At 35.0% G+C, this 25669-nt stretch overlaps 2 protein-coding genes and 1 long non-coding RNA gene across 4 annotated transcripts in view; 2 read left to right on the forward strand and 1 right to left on the reverse strand.

The window, feature by feature from the left end:
- The first annotated feature begins 602 nt into the window (after nucleotides 1–602).
- LOC121379267 (CDGSH iron-sulfur domain-containing protein 2 homolog B-like) lies at nucleotides 603–15819 on the forward strand. Its single transcript, XM_041507801.1, has 3 exons — nucleotides 603–980; nucleotides 9921–10129; nucleotides 14145–15819. Exons 1-3 carry the CDS (start codon nucleotides 836–838, stop codon nucleotides 14238–14240), a joined length of 450 nt encoding a protein of 149 aa, XP_041363735.1. The 5' UTR covers nucleotides 603–835; the 3' UTR covers nucleotides 14241–15819.
- Nucleotides 8033–25004, reverse strand: LOC121379268. The gene is made up of 4 exons (XR_005958819.1): nucleotides 24889–25004; nucleotides 24525–24619; nucleotides 9108–9184; nucleotides 8033–8173 (listed from the first exon to the last, which is right to left on the reverse strand). It is a non-coding gene; the product is annotated as an uncharacterized LOC121379268 (long non-coding RNA).
- Nucleotides 24605–25669, forward strand: part of LOC121379266 (5-phosphohydroxy-L-lysine phospho-lyase-like) — a 39005-nt gene continuing 37940 nt past the window's right edge. The window contains exon 1 of one of the 2 annotated variants that reach the window (XM_041507798.1): nucleotides 24605–24752. In XM_041507798.1, coding sequence (XP_041363732.1) covers nucleotides 24643–24752 — 110 coding nt within the window. In that variant the 5' untranslated portion in view covers nucleotides 24605–24642. The remainder of the gene's footprint in view (nucleotides 24753–25669) is intronic. The other variant, XM_041507800.1, reaches the window with a different exon arrangement.

A 25669-nucleotide genomic window follows, 5' to 3' on the forward strand; every position in this document is an offset into this window, starting at 1 on the left:
AGATAAGCCTCTTGGTGGATTTCCAGAATCCAAAGACACCTGGGCAGATTTTGAAACTTTGTTAGTAGCAGCTTTTGCACCTTGCCTTTGCACCCTTTCAAGATCAGAAATCTTCTTAAATTTATCCTCACTGTTTGGCCAAGTCAAGTCAGTTTGAATAGCTACACTGGTTGTAGAAACCTTCACAGCTGTGGCATAAGATTTACCCGATGCCACGTAGGTTGTTACGTCGGCGAGGCTGGAGTGTCCCGGAGGTTCGGCAGCAGATGTTGGCGTCGTAACAGGGTAGTGACTACCGTACCGTAGTCGGGGCCGCAGACCGCTCGGATCATCTTATGTAGATTCCGGTTGTCCAACTTGTTCGAAAGTATGGCCTGTCTATAGGTCTGCTCCCTTCGGTGCGTCACGACTACGGTGTGGTGAGTACCGAACATCTTGCTGTGAAGTTCGTACTCGCTGCCGTCCTCCAGGGGTCTCCAGTCCGCGTTGAGGTAACTGCCACGGAGCTTGGTCGGGTCTGTCGTGTCCCCCTGCATGTACTGATGAAGGTGTTTCTTCAGTCCGCTCACTGCGACGGTCCACTCGGACTCTTCGGGGGGAGGGGGGGGGGGGGCGACTACCGGCGCTGGTCTCTCGGTCTTGGCTGGCTGGTTGGTCGGTGATGTTGCCTTCCTCTTGCCAACGGCGGCTGATCGGGCCTGTGGCGTGGCGACTGGCTGTACCGGCGATACCGGCCAGTTCTGCCTGGGCCACGTGACGGTCGGCGATGGAGGGTCGTCTTGGGGTGTCTCTAATATTTTGAGGATCTTTTTTGATACCGACAAGGACCAGTCTAATGATACTTAACAAATGCGTAACACAAAATACTTTACAGTGCACGATCATGGAAGTGGTATCGAGATTAGTTTGCGTGTCTCTTCCTAATTATTTGAAAGGTCTTCCTATTCCATCCTCACTTTTAGGATTTGCAAAACTTTCAGGTATAGATATATTCGATATATGTGTTTGTAACAGTAATTGTTTTGTTAAGTTCGCATACTATGCATTGTGGGCTTTGTTTTTTCCGAAAAGAGGGCGTGCAAATGGAGGAACCCAAATGGAATGTCTGACGTTTCCGCCCATATAATGCAGTCCTCCCCCCCCCCCCCCACACACACACACACAAACATTGTGGAACACGTTTTATGTAAAATATATCAGTATTAGGTACAAAAAACCATTTTCTATGTAAACACTGACATATTTAATAAAATGTGACTCTCACCAATGAAGCAGTGCATAATGATAATCTGAAATACACTACAAATTGTTTTATGTCTGTAGTAAATAAACATTTTAAAATGGTGCATCAATATAGGCACCTCCTTGTATCCAAAACGATTTCCATGTCTGGTGATTCGGCACAGTAGATGTGGATCATTGACCCCGCTATTTATAGACTGCCCTTGACCTCACTTTAAGCCCATAAACACTACACTATTGTCCCAAAATTATTTTAGTAAGTACTTTTTTGTTTTGTCTTGTTAAAAATATTACTATGAAAATGAACGATCACACATGACCCATCCCATGATCTGTTTCGGAATCGTTTTCTTGAGTGGTACCGTACTGCAGATGCATACATGTTTATTGTTATGCATGGCTAAGAGTAAGATGCCTACATGGATTTTATTTTTCTCTGGTAGATTGTGCACACACGTAGATCTTATTTTGAACACTTTTTTTTATTTTTTATAACAATGTGACAATTGTGAACTGGAATGACAACCAATTAAGGTGTAAAATGTTTGTTTTGTTTGCATTTGTCTGTTTTCCTTTTCAGTTTAAATAAAAATAACCAAACAAAAATAATTACATTTAAATACTGTTTACTATAATTTAAAAAATGCGGTGTTTTCAAACTGGTTTTAACATTCTTAATATCAATAAGGCTGACCTACTTCGCGTTTATATACACGAAAACAGGTGAAGGATTTATTTTGAAAGTATGATATAATTATTGAAAATTCAATTTTTTTTTTAATTGCACCCTTAACAATAAATATGTTGATACTTGATTAATTGAAAAAGGAATTGAACTTTAATTTGTTAAAAACACTGACAACATGGCATACTTAAGAAAAATACGAAGTGCGCCGAATCACCGGACGCGCCGACACAGTTGTATCATACCGTCAAGGTGTCATACAATTTCGATTGACATATGTTTTCGATACTTCGTTTGTAACTGCAGGTATTGCAAGATTATGCGAGATATTATGTCACTATCAGCCTGAACATAAACAACAAAGTGTATTTTTTCTCTCAATATTAAAAATGCTTTAAGTCAAGCTGCCAACTTTATGTTTTAATTTAATTATAATACCATAAATAGTGTGCATCTTATAAATTTTTTGTAATGCCTCACATAGCGAAATTCAGGTATCACAAATCCCTGCAAAGTTATCGTCTGAAAACGCCGACATCAGACCTTCGAAAGTTAGACGATATACCACGTTATCTTTACACTGAACAATAAAATTTATGGAAGGCTGGTTGGGTTACCTCTTATGTCATTCACAGCAAAGTTCTTTTCAGTAATTCTGGTGGGGGCATGTTTGCATTTACATTTACTGCAAATAAAGGTGGTTTGGTGGAATTAGATTTTTTGAAAATATATAGTTCTGTATCGCTGTCGGAGTACTTATGGTGACAATCTGAATTTTGGTGCCGTTGATACATATAACAAGATGATTAGACATCACCTATGACGAAAACCTAATGTAAATATGTTTTCAATGAACACTACATGTATTGGTCTGAAAATTATTCAATATTTTTTACGAGTTACAAATATTTTATGATTTTATTTTCAAAAGAAGATTTTGATGTAAATTATTGCACAGAGTATAGACCCTACACTACCATAACAAGGACAAAAATAGACAGCCAATGAAATTATCGAAAACATGACGTTTGTGAAAATATAGCAGAAACAGCTGTACGACTTAGCAGCTAGTTTTTTGGGCGGAAAAACTTGGCGTTCATGGAAATTATCACTGTTTTTCACAATAAACTAATGTGTCTTGAGAAAGGTAAAGTATTATTGTATGTACGAAGTATTTTGTTTTTATTATATTTAATTTTTTGCTTATAAGTTATATTGAAAACATATGACGCCAGGATACTTATCATAAATAAAGTTAGGATTAGTTCATCAAGATTAACCTCGCGTGACTGTTAATTGTTTCCTCACTGGACCCAGTGTTCTCGCTGCTCCATTTAAGCGTGATGGCCCACCCTGCTATTCCATTTTGCCGCCCTCCTTTATTTTTGTGCGCCCCTCTTTATTTTCCAATACCTATCTCTGCTATTTCCAAATGCACACTTTTTTTCCACACAAAAAAACAAGATCAGTCTGCACACTGGACATCAAAGGAAACAAGCTGCGTTGTGTACGAAAAAGCAATTGACGAAACATTTACGACAGTTACCGTAACATAATTTAAAGTGCTGTGCCAGACCATACACTAAAATTTCAAATTCCACAATTAAATGCTTTCTTAATTCATTGCAATAATATTTTACACCGATATGTAAATCAATAATTACGAAAATGCCCCATAAAAGTATTAAAACTACACTCCCGTAGAACACTGCCGGAAACGACCGAGTAAAATTCTCGGTAAAAACATTTGCCTGTAAATAGCCTGGACGTCACGAAGGGAACACACTTCACAGAAACCTACCACGAGATGACTTCCCGTGCAAGCGAAAGTGGGACCGACAGCGACTGCCAAGCTCATTGATCATGCGATTCTTCTTTCGATGATGAATAGTGTAGTAATGACGACTGGACTAATATTTGTGCAACACAACAAAATAATGCCTTATTAGTTTGAACCTGGAACATCTTCCGACGAACCACCGGCCTGACAGATGACGATGAAAATGGTCGTGGAGACAGCTTACCACTAATTTACAACTTGTATTCTTGTTTTGTTCTTTAGCTTTTCGTGCGAATTATTTTGCTACACTGTATGTTCTAATACTTGTGATGTAGTAGAAAAGACGATAAATAACTCTTGAATTCTACGAGTCAAGTGGACCCAATATCGGCAATTTTAAGAAATAAACAAAAACGACTTTAAGTCCGTCCCATCCCTCTATGAAGATGTTTTTTTTGTGTGAATAATTTCAGTTTAGTTTGACGTAAAAAAAAAAAAGTAAAAGTGTTTTGGAAATAACAAAACAATACTATTTTTTGTGTGCAGTTGTGAAAACAGTCTGCTCAGAAATAAATAACTTATTTTAATTTTAAGAAATAAACAAAAACGACTTTTAGCCCGTCCCATCCATCTATGAAGATGGGTGTTTTTGTGAATAATTTCAGTTTAGTTTGACGTAAAAAAAAAAGTAAAAGTGTTTTGGAAATAACAAAACAATACTATTTTTGTGTGTGCAGTTGTGAAAACAGTCTGCTCAGAAATAAATAACTTGTAGCACATTCCATAGTATGAAAAAAGGTTTTCTCTGTGGGAAGGTATAGTAAAATTAATTTAATGTATTTATAGTCTGTTTTACAGGGAATGCCTTTTTTCATACTATGGAATTTACAAGTCATTTATTTCTGAGCCGATTGTTTTCTAAGATGCATACAAAATTAGCTCTTTTTTTATTTTTTTTACAAAAAAACCCTACATTTTTGTAGGTTGGGGCGGACTAGTCTATAGATACTTACTTGTCTGTACTTTATTGTTTTAATGTTCTCGAACTGTAAAGAAAAATCTCACAAATGAACGAGATGCTAACGACAACAAATCGGATCTCGATGATTGCACGAACTGTGCATGAGAAAACAAACTGACCGGAGTTGAAAGCATAACACAATTTGGGACATTGACGATATGCACCCCAAGGTCATTTCGGTGTGGATGGTGTCAGCTTGTCATTTGTTTTGTGTCGCAGAAAAATTGTTGGTACGGCATCTTTTTTTAAAAGCCATAACACATGGTATTCCCATATCTCGCTTAAGCCGACAAGCCAGTTCGGACGAATCAAAACTAAAGTGTCTGCTGTCGCAACGGTCTCCGGCATTTTTTTCCTGTCCAGTATTTCCACGTTGTTTTAATCAAATTCACACACAGCTTTCTCACAGCAACATTACTAGGAAATGCGTGAAGACTAAATGTATCGGCTTTTGTATTGCTACAGCTGCCAACAACACGCCATTTAACCATAATAAACACAAAAGAAGCAATGAACAATGGCGCTGACTATCGAAAGGAGTTCCCTTCGTGACGTCACGGATCAAATCTTACGGAAATTCCCGAAACAAATTCAGCTGGTTCTGTTTTTCAGGAGAATATTTTTAAATGGAAAATATACCGGTATATAATTTTTTTACATTATTTTTTTTTACATTTTCTAATCATATTAAATAATATCCTGATTGATATAGCTCAATACATCATACATCTGGAACAGCACTTTAACAGTATTTTTAACAGTCTCTATTTTGTCCCATAACTGTATCCATTTGTATGTTTAATAGACACAATAAAAGTTATATTTTATTTGAGCAATGAAAACTTCTCTTTTTTTTTTTTTACGGATTCGGCAATCTCCGATTGAAAAACCTCACTTATTTGGCGCCAAATTTGTCACGTGATCAGAACGGTCATTCTGTCTTTTGTTTCCACTAACTATCGTCTGATATTTTGTCCTCTGTTGCAGATATAATTGGTTGTAACTGATGATTTTTACTTTCTTTCATTTCTGTCATTCTGTTTATTCAGCAGTTCTTTATAAAATATTGTAAACTTCATTTTGGGGTGATATGAACACTTATAAAAATAATGGAAGTGGTAGTGTTTATCATTAAAATCATTTATCTTGAGTGCCAAATAATATATACACCACCTTTACAAAAATGAAACTAGTTTTTATCAGCTGGCGATAATATTTTATCACAGTGATCGATTCATTCGATGAAGATGGAAGTAGCAAAAAATGTATCCGACATTAGGGGATCACTTTACAAACATCTTTATTGTTTTTCGTATATATTGAAATCTTTATTAAAAATAATATTATTAAAACTTTGATCGGTTCAGAAAAACCAAAACTGTCCGTGAATGTTAGACCGATATCATCTTCGGTTTAATTAAAAGACGAGGTTTTTTTTTTGAAGGGTGTGGTGCTGAGCAGCCGCCCTCCTTTAATTTTCACCCAGTGATATCACTGGGACCCACAGGTGGCGAGTGTGCAATATGATTTAGTGAAATAAAGGAGTATATTTGGCAGTGGTATGCTTTTTTAACATAGTGGACACAGGGCTAGCTTTGCCACTCACCAAATTTGCCAATTGCAAATTTTTCAAACAATTGGCAAATTTTATTTTAATTTGGCAAAACAGTTGCATGCTATAATTGCTATTTTATGGGAAAATTACTAGGTTTTTCAAAACTTTTATGTTCAGTAGATAATTTGGCTAAATTTTCTGCTCATCCAGAGCTAGTCCTGTCGAAGAAATACAACTAATTTGATGTAATTCAGTGGTCAGATATACAGCAGGCCTGGCCAAAAGTACTTGTCCGTTCGTATCAGATGAGTAAACATATGCTCGGATGAGTAAAATTTACAATTCAATTGTCCACCAGGCAACTGAACTTTCCGAACACACACTGCCTCTTTATCCCTTTTAAACACAAGTTTGTGATTTTTGTCAAATGTTCCGTAGTCTGCAGCAGGCGTCATGAATCTGCCATTTTAAAGCTTGGCCCAAAGACCACAAGCCCTTTCAGACTTCGATCGGTTGTGCAAGTAAGAAAACTATAACATGACTCACTCTCTCCATCCATCCATCTGGTGCATGTCAGGCCCGTGGATTTTATGGAAACGATAGTTTTTGGTACCATGTCATTAAAGTCACGGAAACAACCTTTTGTGTACCATGATTAGTATATCGAGTATTGTATTTGACTGGAAGTAAGCCCACATCCTTGAATAAGACCCCTCCTGTTTTTAAGGTATTTAACAAATTAGGCCTCTATTCGTAAATCATGGTATTTCATATCGGTGTTCGTAAACTAAATTGCCAATAACGTTGATGGATCGAGAAAAAGCTGTTTAGAATGATATAACCCAGCATGTTACCAAAATATAAGTTGAATCTTTATAAAGTTAGTTTTCACTTTATCTGTGTGAGCTCGCACAACACAGTCATTTTTTCACCAACATAGAAGTGTTTATTATTCCAAAATTATAACACACACCCATATTTTAGAATTTTGTTTTGATAATATGCACAGTCATAGGTGACAGAAGCAGCCCTTACATCCAGTTGTTAAATAAATGAGTGTTAGTTGAATACAGTACAGTTCATTTGCCAGTAAATAATATTCCTTTCATTTCTGTAGGGCGGGATTTAGCTCAGTTGGTTGACTGCTTGCTTGAGGTACTTGTGTCGCAAGATCGAACTACCTCAGTGGATCCATTCAGCTGATTAGGTTTTTTCTCGTTCCAACCAGTACACCACAGCTAAACAAAGGTCGTGGTATGTGCTTTCCTGTCTGTGGGAAAGTGCATATAAAGATCCCTTGCTGTATCAGAAAAAATGTTGCGGGTTTCCTTCTGATGACTACAAGTCAGAATTACCAAATTTTTGACATCCAATAGCTGATGATTAATTAATCAGTGTGCTTCAGTGGTGTCATTAAACAAAACAATATTTTTTTTCATTTCTACTTTTTGTACATTCCACAGCACACAGATTGCATGTGTTATACATTTTGCTAGATACAGATACATAATACATATATTAAGCTGGTATAATGTGTCATTGTAATAATTACATATGACATATACCAGTATTATTCATTTATTCACTTAAACAAGCAAATATTTTGTATGGGCAAGTGGAAAAATATTTTTGGGAAAGTAAGAATTGAAATCATACTTTTCCTTGGGCAAGTGAGTTTTAAAATAGCATTTTAATCCTTGGCAAGGCTTCTGGACTGGTAGGCATATTTAACAATATTTAATACACAAGTATATTGATATATTTAATTACAAAATGGTATAAATGTTACAGTTGTTATATATAACGGACACATTCAGTTTGCTCTGTCCCAATGAATCCACCAGTGGTTACGTAATACTTAGTATGTCACATCAGGAATTAGTCTTAGAACTGAAAAAACAAACATACCTGATTTTTATAGGATGATAAAATAGGCATGCATCGCAATGTTCTGTAATAATTCTATATCAGTAAGCCAGCAATAAGTATATATTATTTTTCAATACAAAATAAACCACCATTGTCAAACTGGTTACAAAACAAATATAAATAATTGTCCTACGATGTATAATGTTTTGTCCATGCATTAACCTGCAGTGTATTTTAGAAACCCCACATACTGAAACGATTAACGGACCGTTTAATTAGTTAATTGATCTATTATTTTACTTGCCCCCACCTGTGATTCCTGATTGGCAGGTGTATATTTGGTAGGTAACCAGACATGGCAATTGATGCTGTTTAGACACAAAGAATATGTATCAGAATTATTAACATCACAAGGTATTTGTGATGTATTTGTTACCAATCTGATGTGTCATGGTACATTGTATGTCCTAATATTAGTCTTTGTTTAATTGTATGAAGAAATTGTAGACACTTATGTTGTTAGAATGTAGTGGATCAGGATCTACGTCACTAGTACGTGTCACCATATTACTGAAGAAAATTAAAATGTTCTCCAACAAATAATCTGTCGCCCCTAAAATGATAATGGACATAATCAACCAACAGGGTTTATTACTGTAAATAATTCTGAAACTCGTGATTAAGTAGACAGTCCCATCAAAAATCATAGAACTGGCTAATTGCTTAGTCCCAAAGAAAAAAATATCACTTTCTTATCATGGGTGGTGTTTTTTTCTCTAACGTACCAATAGGCCTAATAGTATGCCTTTTTTCTTCGGATGTTTTTGAGAGGGAAAAATACTATAACCCCATTTCATTCTGTTAATGCACATTGAAATATATTTAGTTAATTAGTTTATTATATTATCAGGACCTTTATATTGTTTTACAAGTCAGGTTGATCAAAGCAAAGCACCTTGTCATAAATCACAGCATTTGTTTCAACTGCATACAGGAGCTGATGTCACTTCACTTCCAAGCTAGAGTATCAAACTTGACAAAAAAGAAACAAAATGGTTACCCTCAGTTAGCAGGAATAATTACATTTTTTGTATTAATTCTAAAATTATGTGTTTTTCATTTCTGAAACTGTTAGTTTGTGTTAGTGGTCCGGGTATGCATTTTTCAACACATACGGCTCATATCTGACTTCACTTTAATAACTCTTCTAATCACTGCATAGAGAGAACCAACAGAGGACAGCAGTATCACATGTAATAAAATGTATATACAGTCAAACTTTGTTATTTTGATGTTAAAGGGACTGAACCAACAAGCTTGAGATATGGTAAATGGTGGTTCAAAATAAACATAAGAGTTGTTAGTAATCATTACATACATGTATGTATATGTCAAAAGAAACTTCTTGACTGCAAGATTTATCTTGGTATACTTGAGATTACAGAAGTTGAGATAATGAAGTTTGACTGTAGTTGTATTGTCGATAAATGATGGATTTTTAAAATTTGTTATAGTATTTAGGTAGTGGTACCTATACAAATGTACATCAGGGGTTGAAGTAATATAACTTTTTAGGGGCCAATTGGCCCCAGGATGAGTCAAGTTAGGGACCAGTTAGGAGACTTACTAGTAGGATAGGTGTTTAAATACAATTTTTTCTAGGTATCTAGTCAAAAATGTGGTTGCCATTGGTGACCACACAACCAGTTATTTCAGCTGCTGGTATATGTACGCGCCATGTGTCATATTGTTTGACTTTTTTTTCCAGCTCATGAGTGGCTTTCTCTCGTTCCATTTGTTGGCACTGTTAGTGTGATCATATATGTGACTATTCAGGCGTTTCGTCCTAAGCCTGAGAAGGCAGACTACCCTGTGAATAGGAAGATACAGAAGGAGAACCCGAAGGTTGTGAATGTAGTCGATATAGAGGAGTTGGGAGACAAGGTCAGCTACTGCCGGTGCTGGAGGTCAAAGAAGGTACGTTAGCAATAATCTGATAGTACTTTCTTTTCTTTTTTTATTATTAGTATAGAAAAGGAATATCTGCTTAAATGAGTATTATTATGAAAAAGAAACTTCCTTTGTTGGAAAGATGCCTATCTAAAATTACTCATCAATACAGTGAAACCTCTCAAAACCGGACACTGTAAACCAGAATTCCCTGAAAACCAGACATTTTTCATGGTCCTTTTTTAAATATCTGTACAGAAGAGAACCTCTCTCAACTGGATACCTCTTAAAACCAGACTTTTTACTTGGTACCGAGAGTGTCCAGTTTAGAGGAGTTTCACTATATATGCATTTAAAAATAGCAAATGAGCATTACTAGAATCAATTTTTAAAATCCTAATTATTTCTACTTTATAAAGATGGCCATCTTTATGAAAGGAATTCTCTTCTTATAACCGGATGTGTCACGTCAACCAAAATGTGATTACTTAATTTGCAGGAGTTTACTTATGAAGCCACTAACAAAATGGATTCAAAGTCAGATTTCTCCAGCGTCGGTTAATGCAGTGAATATGCTGTAAAAATATGGAAAATATACTGCAGGTGTTTCAGTTCAATTCTGTATTCACAACTGCTAAAATGAAAGCTTGAAAAAGTATAGTCGGTAGTAATGAAGTAAAGTAAAGTGTGTTTTATTTAACGACCCCACTAGAGCACATTGATTTTTGTTATCTTATCATCGGCTATTGGACGTCAAACATATGGTCATTCTGACACTGTTTTTTAGAGGAAACCCGCTGTCGCCACATATGCTACTCTTTTACAACAGGCAGCAATGGATCTTTTATTTGCGCTTCCCACAGGCAGAATAGCACAAACCATGGAATTTGTTGAACCAGTTATGGATCACTGGTCGGTGCAAGTGGTTTACACCTACCCATTGAGCCTTGCGGAGCACTCACTCAGGGTTTGGAGTCGGTATCTGGATTAAAAATCCCATGCCTCGACTGGGATCCGAACCCAGTACCTACCAGCCTGTAGACCGATGGCCTAACCAACGACGCCACCGAGGCCGGTTCGGTAATAATGAGGTCATAAATAACAGTTTTTCTGAAGAAAACACGTGTTGAAGATAATGGAAGTGTAACTGGACAGTACAAATTGGTGTTTATGTATGTGGCCACTGTGCTTCTATGCCGACTTACAGAGTGTTTGTGGTCATGTAGTACCAAAGCATTCTGACCATAGTCTTTGACTGGTTATGTTGCACCACCAGTTCATTAAGTGGCATCCATTATTAAAGGCTAAAACAATTGCTGTGTGTACTAAATAGTGATGGTATCAGTACATGTATTTTGACTGTTATTTATTTAAAAATGCATTTTAACAAAAACAGTGCTATCACAAAATTATATATATTGATGAAAGACCACATCCTTAATTTAGTATTCCTTTACTTAATCATTGGATACTAGTTTTAACTCTGACACTGAAAGAAAGAACATTCAGTAAAATCCCAGGAGCTTGTTAATCAGTAGTATAGTACACATGTAAGCAGTGGCTGCCATTTGTAAAATCTTCAGGAGCTTGGAAAAGCTCCCCAGAATTTGTTTTGCAAGTCGTTGCTCTCCTCAGAAATTAGCATAACTTAATTGTTAAAATGTAAATGTCACCAAACTGATAATATACAACAATAAAATGAATATCTGTTCATGTTTGACTGTCATTTTTCATTTTAGTCCTATTAAGTCCTACTAATAATCTGTCATCAGGTGACAAATTCGGCAAACCTTAATTTTCACCCCGACAACACACAAACAAGTAAATAAACATAGCAATATAGTTTTATTTTGACATTGGTTACAATTAATTTGCCAGATTGGTACATAAGTAACACCCTCGCCCGCCCATTCTGCAGACTCGTTATAATTCGGAACACTTCGGCTGATTATGATTAAGTGTTCCGAATGATCGGAATATTCCAATAGACAGTACTACTTTCGCTTACATACATCTAATGAAAACAGTTGTTATATTAAGGAAGACGCCAGTGTTAAGTTAACTATAAGTTAACAGTATAAATCGTTCACCTTGCAAATTTGTTAAAGGGAGCATTTTATCGAGATATGTTTTACGGGCGTGGGTGTGATCACACCCGTCAAACAGCAGTCACTGATGTATATATGTAAAGGGATGCAGATGATTCATTCAATAAAAACTCGAGATGATTCGTCCACAACCAAAACATTTTCTTTGACAATTCGTGAACTATATTTTTTTTCTTTTTTATATAAGTTATTTACCGTATATTTCATCCACGGACTAAATAAATGTACAGACACTTTATTTTAGTGGAATATCGATATCGACACAGATAATTGCCAGAGAAGTGCAGATTGTAACCTAACCTAACAACTTTGCCATGCCTATATCTCTGACATCGCCAGTGGCTTTGCCCGCGGCAGAAGGGGTGGGGGGTTACTGAGTATGATGGGGACAGTTTAATAGACATAGTCTATTATAATTATAATATTGTAATTATAATAGGGAATGGAACAAAGTAAATTTACGATTATTGTATTTACAAATTTATTTATGACACTATTTTTGAAGGAGCTATCAAAATTAATAATAATAATAATATATCTATTGAAAAATGTTTTTGTTACGAGTAAAGATAATCTCGACGTATACTAGTAGTTTACCACAAAACGAAAATAATTAACAATTTCAATGGCTAAGAAATAACATTTTAGATTTATTGGTCTAAATGTTGTAATCGAGTGGACGAATTGTCCGAGGTGGGTGGACGAAACGTCCAGATGATGAACCGTCTGGAAAGCTATGTAAAAAGACTAAATTTCTTCAAATAAAATTTAATAATATAATCATATATTGTTAAAATAAGTGATTCTGAGGAGAGCCTTAATTCATTGATAACTATTAATTACTTATCTACACCATGTAGCAGTAGAAGTACATAAAGGTGCCATCTGGCATCTGACAGAAACATTAATGTAGAGGGCTGACATTGTGCAGTTTGTAAAACCACTGGTCAAGATATAAATAAAACAGAAGTTTCACCTATAGTGAAAAATGTCGCCTGCTCAAAGAGTTTGAAATTATATTTTCTTTTTTTAAATCCTACAACTATACAAAATGGATCTCCAACTAGCAGAGACAGATTAACAAAAAAAAATCAAATAGAGAATTTACTAGGATAAACTAATTTCAAATATATCATTTCAAACTACATGAGCAGCAACATTCTTCACTATGGGTGAGTACATTGCTGTTTTGTTTATATAGAAAGTGTGTTTCAGTATCGTCAATATCTTATATTAGGAACAGAAATTGTATTATGCAAGTATAGTACATTATTTTTTATTTCTAATATATGACATTGAGGATACCAGAACACACACGGGTAATATTAAATCTCTTTATCATATAATCTCAAACTTAATACATGTTTTTGTAAATTGTACACACAACTTTAATTCCAGTCCACCATTACTAGATATTTAAATGACATAAGAATATGTGATGCAGTCTCTTATTGAATGGAAATGATGTCAAACTTGAGTACATTGTAATGCTCAATATTTTTTTTTGTTTTCTGAACACTGAACAGCTTTTAGTGTTAATTAAGTTGCTATTAAAATGCTTTTGTTTGGTGACTATGAATGCATACATCAGTTATGACATGTCAATTAAATGTCTATAAACGTAGTGCTGTGATCTCGATTAATTTACATCAAATTTGCAAAGTTATTCTGAAAGTGATTTGAAAAATATCTTATACTTTTATTACACTGGATATGCTAGCTATTATATGATAAATGTATATGTTGACCAATGATTTTGCAAATGGTAAACAAAAATACAGTATTTTGGTTATTTCCAAAACAGTTTTTCTTTTCTTTTGATGGAATTATTGACAAAAACCCTTTAATGTAGTCATACATGTACATGTACATGTATGTTGTACTAATCACATATTAACAATCATGTTAGTTTGTTTTTTTGTGGTATTTTTCAGTTTCCTCTATGTGATGGTAGCCATACAAAGCACAACGAAGTCACTGGTGACAATGTCGGACCTGTTGTTTTGAAGCGGAAGGAGTCCTCTAAATAATCTCAACACTGAACTAGATTATTAACAAACTAACTTTAGAATGCCACATTAAACATAACTAATGTTACAAGCTTCATGCTAGTAGATGAAGTGGGCAGAGGTTTAATCTTGCCACCCAGGTATTGTTGAGTTATAATATACATGTGTATTACTGTATAGTGGACTTGGTTGGTCATTCTTTTGCATTATCCAGCACAATTTTTTAATTTCTTTATTTGACCATTATGTATTAAGATTTGTTTACTCTGGATGCTGGTTACCCCTTTTTCTGATGTCACTTTAGACTTTTTGATGACTAATATTAAACTGAAGTTAAAGATGCCCTGTGGTATATACATTCATACATACAAAGGTCCATAACTGAGTAAAAAATATGTATATTGTGGCCTGTTTGGTAAGTGCTGTATGAATCTTGTTTAAATAGTTCACATACTGCCTGTTATTTATAAAAAAAACTGGTATTGTTGGTGCATACTTGTGTAAATGTATGGTTATATTGGCAGTTGCATGGCATGTTGTATTTATTTGAAGCAGAACCATTTTCAAAATCTTACTGTCATGGCTGCTTAATTAAAGCCTTATTGGCAGCCCGATAGGGAGTGAGTTAGTTTTCTTTCAAAAATGGATTATTCCAAAAACAAAGAGGTTGAAAGCTGACACGTGTTCTGTTTCATAATGCATTTACTAAATTTATAGTATCCGTCTTGGGGTAGTAGGCCTAGAGGGGATTGTGATGTGTACTCATTCATTCTGCAACATGTTCAAGTTTTGTTCACAAAATGAAAATTAAAATTGAATTTGGCAAATCTATTTCATAATGAATTCGTCAAAAAGCTAATTTGAAATTCATGGCTAATAGAAACTTGAATTTGGCTAAAGGTTTTCTGACCATTTGCAAAATTGTTAAGTATTTTGGTCCTCTGATATTCAGAAAATCTATTAAAGTAAAAACTGACCACCTAAAATCTAAGAGGTCGATTTTTACTTGAAATGGGAATCATGGTTAAAATCTTAGGGGCATGTATAAATTTTAAATAATTTGAAATATTCCTTTGTGCTTGCAGAATACTGGAGAATGCGTTTTAACATTCTGGGAAATGGTTGGAATGCTTTGAATCATAATTCAATATATTTTGCCCTCTACCCCACAGAATTGAGTACCCATTTCAAAAGCCTAGTTATGCCCCTGTGACCTGTTGCAAATTTCAAAATGTAGGTATAAAATGTTTACAAATTATTACTTCAGGCAATAAAGTAAGTATGAGTGTTATAAAGTACTCTAATTGCAACTATTGGTGACAAAAATGGATCCTGTGTTTTTAAAAATCATTGACTATAATTAAAACAGTTATATTGTGTATTTTTACAATTGGACATTGCTAGTGCTATATGTCTTATATAACTCGCAATGTAATATGAACACCAACAGAAGACAGGTTTAATATTAATTCTAATTTTAACTAATTGAAGGGCATTGAAAAACAATTTTACTTTCCAAAGTGTTAATCCTATTGGAAAATTGAGTGCCAGGACTTAGCGAACATGAAGATATCTGAAATAAAGAACGTGTATCAACGTTTGTGAATATCTCTGTTATAGTCACCTGTCCTCTGCATTTAGTATTGCCGCTCTTCTTAATTGATTAGGGGCATTTAACACATTTGAATCTCGGTTTGAAACCACTATTTAATAGACTTTTCTAAAGGGCATTTGATGTGTCAGTCCTCTGGATTAGACTGTCCATTTCATAAATATGTAAAACAAAGTTATTTAAATAATTATAAAAATATATTTGTATGAAAATTAAATATTTATGCATGCAAAGTGCTTCTTGTATATTCTACATTATAGTCCATCCTATCAAAATGCCATATATTTTTTAATGGTACTGATATGGTGGTAGTGTTTATGATTGATCATCTGTTTGCTACTTTGTGACAAACACTTGGGGCCAAATTTATGAAGCCTGTTTTTCTTAAACACAGGTGTTTAAGCATTGTAAATGTATTTAGTTATACATGTGTGAGTCATAAACAAGGCTTTGTAACTTTCAGCCCATGATGTGCATGTTTGTTTTGGGGTTTTTTTTTTAAGAATATGATAACATCAGGTAAAAAAACCAAATCACCTTGTGTTGGTAATAATAATTTAAATGTTTATATGTTTCTAAAAATCTTTAAATTTTTTCATGTAAATATACAAATTAAACCGAACAGCACTGAAAATGCACCTGTAAAAAATTATATTACAGAGTTACTTCTCTTCTGATCCCCTGGTCATTGATCCATTAAATCACAAATGTGTTTGGTTGATAATTACAAAAATTGGCAAACATATATTTAATCAGTCATGAAGCCTGTATTTAATTAATTGCTAAAACATTTTAGTCATGTGTAATTCCTTGTATATTTACATTTATAAGTTGAAATAATCCGTTTTTATACGATATTTTTAGCTGAACAAGGGAGTGGGATCTAGCTCAGTTGGTAGAGCGATTACCTGAAGTGCTTTGGTCACAGGATCAAATCACTTCAGTGGACACATTCTCTGATTGCTTTTGATGTATGTGATGTCCTAACTGTGGAAAAGAGCATATGAAGAAACTCCCTTGCTGCTAATGCAAACATGTAGTGGCTTTCTTCCAAGACTATATGTCAGAATTACTAAATGTTTGACCAATGATGAATAAATTAATCTGCATTTGTGGTAACAAACTTTGGCTTTAATTAGCTCACTAGTGCCTGACAAGCTTATTTGTGTGGCAGCAAGCCTTGTTATTAGTATGTATTACTACTATTAAGTGTGCATGAGTAGTATCTAAGACTTTAATACATTACTTTGAAACATTTATATATATATATATATATATATATATATATCGTTAAAAGTGTATGTTTATCTCTACATGACAGGCTTGTTTCGTGAGAGAGTTGAATTGCTCTCACTCATCAGATGTAGATTTAATTACACCGTCAACGGAAAGCTGATGACGTAATGGACTCTGTGACGTCGAGGTTACGTCGCTATGCAGGTCTATAGGTGATGTGTGGTATGCGCACAGAAGGTATTTGCGTCTGTGTTGACATGCTGATATGAGTTCATTCTTGGAGTTTCAGGTTTATACATTATGAACAGTTTTTCTTCAGGCAGAGGTTACATCTTTTGCTCGCTGGAGAGTATGACTTTGCTTTGGATAAAATTTTCCATTTAATGGTGTATGGGGTGAATCTATCCTTCAGTGCCCAAATGTACTGACTAAGCGCTGTTGCGTTCTTCTGTGTTGCGTTTTGAAAACTGCTCGTGTGCGCTGTATATCTCGTCTTAAATGTGTTCTCGGTCAAACCAACGTATGTTTCTTGCTTGTTGTCATCGAGTGTATTAACGGTAGCTTGATATATTACTCCTTTCTGCAAGCATTTACCCTCAAGTGGACATTCAGCTCTTCGTCTACAGTTGCATTCCCTGGAGGGAACGGCGTCTTTGTCTCTGTGTTGTTGAGGTAGAGTTTTGTTATGCGCTGAAATTATTTTTCCAACATTAGGCATGCAGCTATAGCTAATTTTAACGGTGTTTCGATTTATAATTTTGTGGAGAGGGTTGCTTTTGGGAAAGCACTCATCGAGTAATCTGAGGAACTGGTGACCTACGTTGGTTTTCAAGTTGGAGCTATATGGTGGGTTGTACCAGGTGATGTTTCTATTGCGGTTGTTTCTGCGTCTGTTGTTTTCTGCTGTTGGGGTGTATTTGAGGTTATAGTTATATCCGCTCTTGAGTAAGGCTTCCTTATATGGGTGTTTCGCTTCTTCAAAGATGCACTCATTCGAAGATATATCAGAAAGCCTTTTATTTATTGTTTTTGGTATACTGCGGATGATATTTGGAGGGTGGTTGCTCTTGTTGTGGATGTATAAAGGTGTGTTGTTTGGTTTCATATAGGGTTTGACTGAGCTCTTTTCAAGATCTAGAGTTACGTCTAAGTAATCTACAGATTTTTTGTTTGCGACTATGGTGATCTTGAGTTTATGGTTTGCAAATATTCTGCAAATATCTTTTTTGATTATCTCTATGGTTCTCGGTGACTCATTGAATGCAGCTAGGCCATCGTCGTGATATAGTCCTATATTGTTGCCGTATTTGGCTTGTAGTTCTGAAAGAAGAAAGAGCCTGACAATGTCGCAAATTTCTGCTCCATCATAACTACCCATAGTTACATCAAACCGTGATTGTTTGCCTCTTTTGCACCACGCTTTGCTGTTGTTAAATAGCAGTGAATTTCTTGCTTGTAATATTATTTCCATCTCATCGCTAGAAATATCGTCGAATTTGGATGTGAACTGTAGGGCTTGTTTGACGAGATTTTCTGTTATGGACGGATAAAAATCACATATGTCGAAACATATGAAAGAATAGTTGGATTTATTGGATATTGCTTTAAACCACTTAATCACGTCTTCCTCCACTGGTTTGTTCTGGTTGTGTTCAGAATCTTTCTGTTGATTCTCTCTAAGATTTTTTTGCTTATTATGCCAATTTCCGGTTTAGATGGGTTTATTAGTCTACAGGTGGGTTTATTGGAGAAGTTTGGTTTGTGGTCTTTTTAACGTAATGAATGCTTCACTTTTTGCTGTTGTATCTATGCGGTCTGCTAGATTTAGTTTTTCTGCAATGTGTTTGTCTGTATAAACCTGAAACCAGCACACTAAACTCCAAGAATGAACTCGTATCAGCATGTCGACACACGCAAATACCTTCTGTGCGCATACCACACATCACCTATAGACCTGCATAGTGACGTAAGTAACCTCGACGTCACAGAGTCCATTACGTCATCAGCTTTCCGTTGACAGTGTAATTAAATCTACATCTGATGAGTGAGAGCAATTCAACTCTCTCACGAAACAAGCCTGTCATGTAGAGATTAATATACACTTTTAACGATGTATCTGGCTCCCACACGGTTGAGCACTCTATAAAATAGCGTCTTTCAACTCGAAAATGATTAATATATATATAAACATTACTGATATTGGTTAATATGTTTAATTTTTGTCTTTTGTTATTTTTCCTTAAAATGTATGCTACAGATAAACTGTGTGTAGTGTATTTTTGTGTATTTTATAGTATCATAGGAGGAAAATTAAACATACAAGTATTGTAAAACAAAATCTTGTTAATTTGAAATACTCTGTTTTAACATACAAAATAAGATGTCAAGTTATAAAAGATAATAATATTTATTCTCACCGCTTAAGACCTTGTATTCAAATTCCTTGTAGTCTGTCCACTGTCTACATGTAGTTCTGTTATCTGGAGAAGTAGTGATGTTTTGTGGGCATATATGTATGTGTCACGTTTGTATTATACCTAAGGAATTACAACAACTTTATAATGATTATTTTATTTTTAAAGTCGAGGCTTCTAGAATATTGTAGTCCAATGTTCGTCTCAACCTGCCTGATGGCTAGTGGAAAAAACCCACCCAAAAAACATTAACAACAATGAAACAATTCTTTCGGCTAAATTTGGGGATTTTCCTTGTAAAAATAGTACAAATATAAGCCTATTGCAGATGTACAGCTAGTGGATTTGTGACCATGGCTAGTGAATTTTAAAAATCACTAATCCCATGGCTAGTGGGGATTTAGAAGATTCTAGAAGCCCTGAGTGAAAGCTAAATTGTGTTAACAGAAGAAATCCAATTTCTTATTTTTGTATCTGTTGAATTTTCAGTATAACAGTATATAAGAGAGTAATCATGTGTGATTCACAATTTCTAATAAAAAATTAAAAATTAAGTGTTTTTGACTATTTCATTTTGGGAGTGGAGTTATAAGTGTTGGATATAAGCCAATACAAATTATATACCAGGGCAGGATATAGCCCAGTGGTAAAGCACTGACTTGATGCATGTTTGGTTTGGGATCGATTCCCGTCAGTGAGCCCATTGGTTCCAGCCAGTGCACCATGACTGGTAAATTAAAGACATGTTTAATAAATCAATGTATTCTTGTGGTGTGGATAAACTTCAACTTTAATATGTACAACATTACCCAACAGTATCATTATTCATAGGTGTATGGGCTTCTGTTTTTTGTGTTGGGGGGGTGGGGGGATTGATTTTTGCCTGAATAAAAATAATAATTAATTACCACTAATATAGTGAGTAGAATGGTGGAAATACATGGTCAAAAGATTTCAGGCCAGCTCATTTTTCTCCGTGTCTCATCATTTTTGCTTGAATTTGAAGATTTGCTTCAGTACTTGGGGAGGGGGGCGGGGGGGGCTATAAAGTATAGTTTGGGAATAAAGCTCTCTTTTGTTATTAACGTATGCTGTTTTAATCTTACTTAAATTTTTAACTAAATATGTTCGGAAATACGTTTTGACATAATTTATAATACCTACAATGTAACCCGAAATGGCTTTTGGGGCTTGAATACTAGAACTTTTATTTATTCATATGTTTATTTTATTTATTTACTTACTTACACTTACTTACTTTATTTATAATACCTAACCATTACTCTAACCCTTTCACTTATTTCTACTGAAATTGCTTCTGGAGCTTGGGTCTCACTACACAGATGTCATCTGCCATTGAAACCCATGTTAAATTGCCCAACTTCAAACGAAGATTGCCAATAGAACCGGGTTCTCATTGGCACTAACAACATACACCACTGCGAACATACATTATATAAGCATTTATTTTCACTCCAAAACTGAGAACATTTCCGTCTCAGTTTTTTGCTATATGACCGCATCTGGCTGTAGTAACGGTCCGAACAGGTGGTTCATTAACCGATTCACTCCGGCTGCGCTGTATATACCCATGTCCCAAAAGGTCGATGCACAATATTACAAAATAACATGGGCAAAATGGGGTCAGAAGGCTTACCATTAAAAATATATATTGTTTTAATTCTTCACCATTTCCTAGAAGTGAATATGTGAACCATAACATGTGTCACAATTAGGAACTATAGTGGACCGTGATCAATGAACTCTCACCCAGAAGTGATCTGTCTAGTGACAGATTTTGTCAAACTTGGTTTGGAGTCAGTTTGATAATTTGGGTCATTTACACCATGAAAAGCTATACTAGAGCTGTGTAACTTATGAACTCTTAACCAATACGCCAAAAGATAGATGCACCATACCATCCAATAAAACTTCATATCACATTGTTACTCCTTGGTCATCCACACAATAGATGGCCACCAAACAAGCAGCCACTATATGGTAATGTATGACCTTGTTGGTAGTTCTGATATGGGGAACATACAAAGAAGCTAATTATCTAGTTGGTTCATTAAAAATATTAGTTTTCATCAATTGTTGCTATGGGCAACAATTGTTTCATAATGAAGTGTTGACATCCTGGTTTTATCTGTATATTTCAGCATGAAGATCCACTTATTATTAATGGCAGATACAAATTCTACTTTTATAGTAGAATACTATGGTATATATTCACAATACCATCAAAACTGTTTGTCACTACGACTACATTCGAAAAAATTCATTATGCACAAAATCACAGAAATTAGGGTGAATTTGGATATTGACCTTGTGACCTTGAATTTTGACCTTTAACAATGAGAAACTCAGTGTTAGACACTCAGATCAATTTATATATTGCATGTAAGAACACTAGAATATACATTTTGACACATACACCCCTAAAAAATAAAAATAAAAATAAATAAAATTGACGTTTGCAATATTTACCCAAATAGGACCCCCATACACTTGGCTCAAATCCACATCGATGTAATTACCTTTGATAAGGATGCTACACTAGTACATTTTCATTTTGGCTTGCTACACTTATATTTTTGGGGATAAACAGTAATTTCATGTTTTACATTATGGTCTCACTACACAGATGTCATCTGAGATTGAAACCCATGTTAAATTGCCCAACTTCAAACGAAGATTGCAAATAGAACGGGTTCTCATTGGCACTAACAAAATACGCCACTGCGAACATACATTATATAAGCATTTATTTTCACTCCAAAACTCAGAACATTTCCGTCTCAGTGTTTTGCTATATGACCGCATCTGGCTGTAGTAGCGGTCCGAACAGGTGGTTCATTAACCGATTCACTCCGGCTGTCTCTTGCGCTGTACACCCACGTCCCGAAAGGTCGATGCACAATATTACAAAATAACATGGGCAAAATACGGTCAGAAGGCTTACCATTAAAAATATATATTGTTTTAATTCTTCACCATTTCCTAGAAGTGAATATGTGAACCATAACATGTCACAATTAGGAACTATAGTGTACGTAATCAATGAACTCTCACCCGGAAGTGATCTGTGTAGTGAGACCTTGAATACTAGAACTTTTTGAATTTAATTATTATTATTATTTATTATTATTATTATTATATTATATTTTTTATTTTTTTGTGGGTCTACTACTTTTGATCATTTTGACTGCCTGGTGGTTTTTTGTCATTCTGACCCTCTCGAGGTCCGAGAGGTGAGACCAAAAAGGGAGAATTAAACCAGTTTTTAACAATCTTCTTCTATACTTCCAGAAATGATTTAACCAAATAGTCTTCATATATATGTAAACATCAATAGATGCTTTATCTAATTTGTCAATGTTATTAATGCTGAGATACCCGCTTGTCCCTAGGGAAGGAATGAAGTTTGCTTTAGTTATGTAGAGAAATGCATTTTAAATGTTATTTCTTTTGACTTCTTCTTTAAAACTACATGTACTTGACCAATTCCAATCCAATTTTGGAGGAAGCGTCCTTGCCACATGGAGAAACTAATTTCTGAATTTTGTTATTCTGATCCTTCCAGCAACCCGAGGGGCAGGGCACAAATGGGGAAAATTAAGCCAATTTTTTGTTTTATCTTAAACTACTACATGTCCGAAACCTTAGTGGTATAGGGGCATGTAAAAATACTCTCTCTCTTTCTCAAACTACTAGACCATTTCCAAATAAATTTGGTGGGAAGCTTCCTTGACTTATGAAGTAACAAAATCATGAATTTGGTCATTAATTCTAGGCCCTAGAAAAATGTGTCATGCAATCTGTGTGGTAGGTGGGGTCTATAATTTACTTGGGTGACTGTTGAGGCACATATGGGCCAAATACATGATGTATGGGTATACAGTACGGTATGGCTATTTTGCAATAATCTTGATTAAAAATCAAAATCAAAACAATTTATCGTATAACTCTTTATTATACACACCTGGAAATTAATTCAGCATCACCTGAACTGTATTGCAGCCAGGCGTCTAGACGTATTTATCTGTACTGACAGTTTAAACAAGATATTTAGTTTTTACATATTCTATATTTACTGACATGGTAATGAATAAATTACTTAGGAGAAACACATCAGTGTGATTCCAACTCCATAGTTAATTATCATAAATTTTCATGTTTATTTTAAATTTTCTGTCTCTTCCTCTACAGTACATTAAATGTTCATGTAAAATGATAGTGCCACTTACTGCTATTATAAGCCAACAATAAATATATATTATTTTTTAATACAAAATAAACCACCATTGTCAAAGTGTCAAATAACTGAATTATGTTTTGTCCGTATATTAACCCACGTACTGAAATGATATTCAGAGTGTTTTCTTAGTTAATCGGTATTTTCTTTCCGTGGCCTGACCTGTGGTTCCTGATTTGCAGGTGTATATTTGGAAGGTCACCAGTCACGGTGTCTAAACACAAAAATAAACACTTGACTTGTCTTTGGAGGGTACTTCAAATACGTGGGGGTGCGCATCCACCCATCCACCCAATTCGCTGAATCCGCACCTGAACGATGGTTGGTAGATACTGACTCCCAACTAGAGCAGGTTCTAACTACTCCGTGGGTGGGTCTGGCTAGACTCTAGTGGATGTGGGGTAGGTGTTCGTGAAACGTTTTCAAAACCACGACATTGCCGCATTGCGTTCGTTTTAATCATAAATTAAATACAACTAGCTCGATCGAGTCACCTCCAGCCCTCCCTTACATATCAATATCAATAAGGGGATGGATGGATGTGACTCGAACTAAATTCAGCATGTAATTACAGGTAATTTAACAATATTAAAAGAAAGATATCAATAATGTTCTGAGCATAAAAATAAGAATAATTTATTTGCATAACACCCGAATATGGACAGAGCAAAAATAGCAATATAATATATATTTATCTGCAGTAACAATAACATAAATATGCATTAATTACATGAACAAACATCTGACTCAACTAATACATATGTAATTTAAGCTTTATTACTAACCTAAGCATATTCCCGACCGTTGGGAATGGAGAGTCCCCCGTCTAAAAATAGCCAGGTATTATGCGCAAAGAGCTGCGTATAACGTCACTCCAAGACTGGAAAACACCATAAATGCAATATGTTATCGACTATTGCGAGAACCAGTGGCAGTGTGCGATATATGATCAACAGAACTATGGCCAAGTTAACAAAGGGGCAGACGATTGATATGAGGAAAAAATTTATTGGGTAAGTCTTAACGTTATGACAATATTAATAATTATAATTAAACAGTAGAACTGAGTACACAGTGATTTCTAATTTTGATCACATCAATTTACCAATCTGATTAAAAACAGCTACGACACACCATTAATACTATTACCTGAGTCTGTGCTTCTAATAGTTCCATCGTCGGACATTACAATAGTGTCGCTAGTTACGACCTACAAATAACCGTAAATAGCGAGTTAGATAGATAGGTGTAATGGTCAGTTACGAAATGGACAGCCAACTATTTCGATCTTACTATAAAAAAGTAAATTACGCATTTAAATGTATACTAGAAAAAATATCTACGTCATCAACATTCAGCCCCATCCACATCATTGTGATGTAATCTGACCAACATGAGTTTTTAAGAGGGGTTTCTTTGGTAATAAATGCTACATGAGTTAGCTCAAGTGTGTTCTCTAGAGGTCATTCAAGCTAATGTATACATGTAGACCTAGCCCGAGTACTCTTGACTGTAAGAGAGCTAGACGGACATTTGGACATAAACACGCTCTCATTACAGTCCGAGACCAGCCTATGTCTTTTTTTGGCAATTCCTGACTACCAAACGGTAGGCAACGAATCCCGCTCTAATATTATATATGAATTTAATATCTGCTTGTCTGCAGCAAAAATGTTGGTGGATTAAAAAAATATCGCCATTTGAATGGGGGTACCGTTGCACATTTTGTGTTCCAAAAACACTATATTGAAAAATTAAATATAGTGATAAATTTGTCATCCATATAAATTTTTAACAGATATAAGGCCAAAATGAATGATATTCATCCTATACTAGATGTTAATAGTAACAAACCAAATAACAATGCAATATGTGGTATGAATAATGATATACTCATCGGCAAAAGTTAAGCAATGCCTGAAATGCATTA

This window comes from Gigantopelta aegis, chromosome 8 (genome assembly GCF_016097555.1).
Source record: "Gigantopelta aegis isolate Gae_Host chromosome 8, Gae_host_genome, whole genome shotgun sequence".
NCBI lineage: Eukaryota > Metazoa > Mollusca > Gastropoda > Neomphalida > Peltospiridae > Gigantopelta > Gigantopelta aegis.